The sequence below is a fragment of the Oncorhynchus gorbuscha genome, unplaced genomic scaffold (genome assembly GCF_021184085.1).
Source record: "Oncorhynchus gorbuscha isolate QuinsamMale2020 ecotype Even-year unplaced genomic scaffold, OgorEven_v1.0 Un_scaffold_4013, whole genome shotgun sequence".
Lineage (NCBI taxonomy): Eukaryota > Metazoa > Chordata > Actinopteri > Salmoniformes > Salmonidae > Oncorhynchus > Oncorhynchus gorbuscha.
Window position 1 is genome coordinate 10,001 of NW_025748132.1, and position 5,000 is coordinate 15,000.

The following is a 5,000-nucleotide window of genomic DNA, read 5'->3' on the forward strand; positions in this document are numbered from 1 at the left end:
AGAAGAAAGAAGAAGAAGAAAAATAAAATAAAAGAAATAAAAGAAAAATAAATAAAGAAAAGAAGAAGAAATAGTGCTGAAAAATAGAAAGAAATAAAGAAAAAAAATAAAATAAAGTGAAAAGGAGAAAAAGAAGGCAGTAGTAGGTAAGAAGAAGAAGAAAAGAAATAAAGAAAAATAGTGAAAGAAAAGAAAGAAAAGAAACAGTGTGTAAGAAGAAAGAAGAAAAAGAAATAAAAGAAATAAAGAAATAAAATAAAAGAAGAAGAAAAAAAGAAGAAATAAAATAGAAAGAAATAAAATAAAGAAGATAGAAGGAAAATAAAGAAAGAAAAAAAGCAGAAAGAAAGATAAAGAAATAAAAGAAGGAAGGGAAAGGAAGAGGGAATGGAAAGGAAGAGAGAGGAAAGCAAGAGGAAGGAAGGGAAAGGAAAGGGAAGAAGAGGAAGAAAGGAAGAGGAGAAGGAAGAGAGAGAAGGAAGGGAAGAGAAGGAAGTGGAGAAAGGAAGAAGAGAGAGAAAGAGAAGAAAGTCGAATAAAGATTTACTATGAAATTCAGTCTATGCTGAAGCATTTCGGCAGAATCTCATTCCTCTGCCTACATCGATTACCACCACCCTGGGCATTGTTAATGCATGCTCGTGCCACCTGCCTCCAATGTGTCCCTGTCGCCCCTCCCCTCTTCATCCTCCCGAGAGTTATTCACCTGGTCTGTTGAAGGGTTAGGAAGTTATTCACCTGGTCTTCATCTGGTCTGGTATTGGTTGAAGGAGGAGATATTCCACCTAGATCTGGCTGATGGACAGAGGAAGAAAGGAAGAAACGGAGAAGAGGAAGATGGGGAGGAAGGAAATCGGAGAAAACGGAGAAGGAAAACGAAGGAAGGAGAAGGAGGAAGTTATTCAAAGGAAAGTCTGGTGATGGGTTCAAAACACCCTGGAAAGGAAATGGATGGGTTAAGAAAAGAGAGAAGAAAAGAAGGAAAACGATAAAGGAAAGGTGAAAAGGAAAGGAAGTTAACCTGGTCTTCATCTGGTCTGGTGAAAGGAAAAGGGGGAAGTTATTCACCTGGTGAGGTGATGGAAATCGAAAGGGAAGTTAAACTGGAAAGGTGAAATCGGAAAAAGAAAGAAGAAAAGGAAGGATGTCGTCGGAAAGAGGAAAGGTTAGGAAGGAAGGTGATGTGTTAAAAAGTTATTCAAAGGAAAGGTGATGGGTTAGGAAGTTAGTCGAAAAGGTGAAGAAGTCGTCAAAGTTATTCACCTGGTGAAGGGATGGAAGGAGAGATTAATAAAGGGTGGAGGTTGAAGAGAGAGTCGAGAAACGGAAGAAGGAAGGAAATCGTCAGGAAGAAAGGGAAGGGAAAACGGAGAATCGTCAAAGGAAAAACAAGGAAAGGAAATAAGGAAAAAGAAAGGAAGGAAGGGAAAGGGAAGGAAGTCGTCTGAAAGAAGGAAAATTGGAAGAAAGAAAAGAAAATCGAAGGAAGGGGACAGAAAACGATGGAAGGAAGGAAGGAAGACCAGGAAGAGAAACGGAAAGAGGAGAGGAAGGAAACAGAAACGGGGAAGGAAAGTTAAACAAACAGAAAGGAAAAACAAAGAAAGGCAAACAGAAAAAAGAGAATTAAAGGAAAACAAAACAGAAAAAAGGAAGAAAAAATTAAAAGAAAAATTAGGAACAAACAGAAAGAAAAAACTAAACAGAAAAATTAAAACAAACAGAAGGAAGAAAATTAAACAAACAGAAAAGAAGGAAATTAAACAGGAAACAGAAAAAGGAGAAAGAACAAACAAAACAGAAAAAAGAAAAAAAAAAGAAAACAGGAAAGGAAAAAGAAAAATTAAAACAAAGGAAAAAAACAAACAGAAGAAAGGAAAAAAGAAAAGAAAAAGAAAAATCGAAAAGAAAAGAAAAATTAAGGAAAGGAGAAATCGGAAGAAAATAAAGGAACAAGAAAGGAAAATCAGGAAGAAGGAAAGAAAAAAGGAAAGAAGAAATCGGAAAGACAAAGGAAGGAAGGAAAAAGGGAAAAGGAAGAAAACAAGGAAAAAACAAGAGGAAGGAAGAAGAAGAAAAAAGAATAAATAAAAGAACAAGAATCGAGAATAAATAAAAGAAACAGAAAGAGGGAAATAAAAAGAAAAGGAAGAAAATCAGAAAGAAAGGAAAGGAAAATAAAGAACAGAAGAAAGGAAAAAAAAATCAGGAAAGGAAAGAAACAGGAAAGGAAAGAAAATCAGGAAAAGGAAGGGAATAAGGAAAGAAGGAAAGGGAAAGAAAGGAAAGGAAGGAAGAAAACAAGGAAATTGGAAAGAAGACAAGGAAGGGAGATAAGAAAATCCGAACCATAGAAGAAAAAGAAGAATGAGGAAAAGGAAAGAGAAAAGAAAGGAAGAAAGGAACAAAGGGAAGAAAACGGGGAGGGAAAACGAGGACAAGTCGAAGACAGGGAGGGAAGATACAGGGATATAAAATCAGAGAACATGGAGAAGAAGTCAGGAGACATGGAAGAATAGATCGGAACACAAGGAAAAGGGAGAACAAGGGAAAGGAAGAAATCCAAAACAAAGGAAAGGAAAACAAGGAAAAGGAATAAATCAAAGAACAAGGAAGGAAAAAAAAATCGGAAACGAGGAGGAAAAAAAGGAACAAATCGAGAATAAAATAAAAGAACAAGGAAGAAAATAAGACAAAGGAAAAGCAAGAGAAAGAGATAAATAAAGAAGGAAGAAAAAGGAAGGAAGAACAAAGAAGGAAAGAATAAACAAAGAACAGAAGGAAAGAATAAAGACAAAGGAAGAGAAGAAGTCAATAAATAAAGGAACAAGGAAAGAAGAATAAAATAAAAGAACAGGAAGGAAGAAATCGAAAAGGGACAAGAGAAAGAAATAAATAAAAAAAAGAAAAGAAGGGAAATAAGAAGAGTCAAGGAAGGAAAAAAACAGAACAAGAAAGAATAGGGAAAAAGAAAAGAACAAGAGAATAAAAAGGAAAGAAAGAAGAAAACAGGAAAAAAGGAAGAAAAGGAAGAAAACAAATAAAAGGAAGAAAGAAACAAGAGAAGAAAATAAGAAAGGAAAGAAAAGGGAAGGAAAGGAAGAATAAAAAAGAACAAGGGAAAGGATAAATAAAAAACAAGGAAGGAAAAAATCGGAAAAAAGAAAGGGAAAAGGGAAGGAAGGGAAAGGGGAGTAAATAAAGGAAGAAAAGAAAAGTAAGGAGGAAAAGAGGTAAGAAGGAAGAAGGGGTAAGGAAGGAAAACAGGAAGGAAAAAGGGAGAAATAAAGTTAAGGAACAAGGAGGGAGCAGGAAACGGAAGAAAAAATAAAGGAAAAACAGAAAAGAAAAAAGAGAAAAACAAAGGAAGGAAGAAAGAATAGGAAAAGAACAGAGGAAGAAAGAAAGAAGGAAGAAAGAAAGGAACGAAAGAAAAGAAGGAAGAGAAAGAAAGGAAAGAAGGAAAGAAAGGAAGGAAAGAAGGAAAGGAAGAAAGGAAGGGAAGGAAAGAGAAGGAAAGAAAGAAGAAAGAAAGAAGGAAGAAAGAAAGGAGAAAGAAAGGAAGGAAGAGAAGAAGAAAGGAAGGAAAGAAAGAAAGGAAGAAAGAGAAAGAAAGGAAGAAAGGAAAGGAGAGAAAGAAGAAGGAAGGAAGAAAGAAAGAAGAAAGGAAGAAAGGAAAGAAGGAAGAAAGAAAGGAAGAGGAAAGAAAGGAAGAAGGAAGGAAGAAAGGAAGAAAGGAAGGAAGAAAGAAAGGAAGGAGAAGAGAAAGGAAGAAAGAAAGAGAAGAGAAGGAAGAAGAGAGAGAAGAGGAAAGAAAGGAAGGAAAAAGAAGAGGAAGAAAGAAAGAAAGGAAAGAGAGAAGAGAAGAAGAAGAAAAAGGAAGGAAGAGAAGAAAGGAAAGAAAAGGAAAGGAAAAGGAAAGGAAAGAAAGAATCAGGAAAGACAGAAGGAAGGAAAGGAAATCGGAAAAAGGAAGAAACATTGGAATTAAGAATTATCGAACAAAGGAAGAATTGAAATTAGAGAATTATTACGAAAAGGAAAGAAAAAAATTATTAAAGGGAGTTAGTTAATTAGTTGAATTGAGAAGGAAAGAGAAAGAGGAGAAAACGGAAAGAAAACGAAAGAAAGGAAGAAAATTAGGAAGGAAAGAAGCAAGAGAAGCAAGCAAGGAAGGAAAGAAAACGGAAGAAGAAGGGAATCAAAGACTAGGAAGGAAAACGGAAAGAAAAGGAAGAAACAAGAGAAAGGAAAACAAGAAAGAAACAAAGGAAAGGAAACAAGGAAACAGAAAGGGAAAGGAAAGAAAAACGGAAAAGGAAGAATCAGAAAGAACCAGAAGAAGAAAACAAGAGAAAAGGAAGAAAACGAAGAAAGGAAAACAGGAAGAAAATGTACTACTCTCCTTGTAAAACAAGGGAAGTAATCATGAGAAGGAAACTCTGAGGAAGGAAGCGAAGACTAGGGATGGAGGGATGTAGGGAAGGCAGATAAAGAAGGAAAACAGGGAGGAGGGTTAAAGTGAAAACACCTCTCTTTTAAAAAGGTTGGAAACCTATTGAAGGAAAGAAGGGAAGAAAACAAGGGAAGGAAGAAAACAGAGAAAAGAAGAAACAAAGGGAAGAGAAATCAGGCAACAGGGGAAGGGGAAGAAAACGGAAGAAAGGAAGAAGTCAAAGACTAGGAGGAGAAACCGGAGAAAACAGGGAAAGGGAAGAACTAAGAAGGAAAATGAGGAAGGAAAACCAAGGAAGGAAGAAAACAAGAGAAAGAAACAGGAGAGAGAGATGGAAGAAAACGAGGGAGGAAGAAGAAAACGGAAGGAGAATCCAGAAAACGAAAGGAAGGAAAGAAGCAGGATCAAAGAATCAGGAAAGGAAAACAGAAGAGGAAAAGGAGAACAATCAGGAGAAAGGAGGAGAAGAAATCGGAAGGGAGGAGAAGACTGAGGGAAAACAAAGAGGAAAGGAAAAGGATCAGGAAGAAAGGAAGGAAAGAGA

At 36.0% G+C, this 5,000-nt stretch overlaps 1 protein-coding gene across 1 annotated transcript in view; it reads left to right on the forward strand.

Moving 5' to 3' along the window:
- LOC124028312 (protein PXR1-like) overlaps positions 1–5,000 on the forward strand; it is a gene marked incomplete at its 5' end in the record, with an annotated part of 23,081 nt that overhangs the window by 1,689 nt on the left and 16,392 nt on the right. Inside the window, 2 exons of the mRNA XM_046340418.1 lie at positions 3,013–3,087; positions 3,524–3,601. Coding sequence (XP_046196374.1) covers positions 3,013–3,087; positions 3,524–3,601 — 153 coding nt within the window. The remainder of the gene's footprint in view (positions 1–3,012; positions 3,088–3,523; positions 3,602–5,000) is intronic.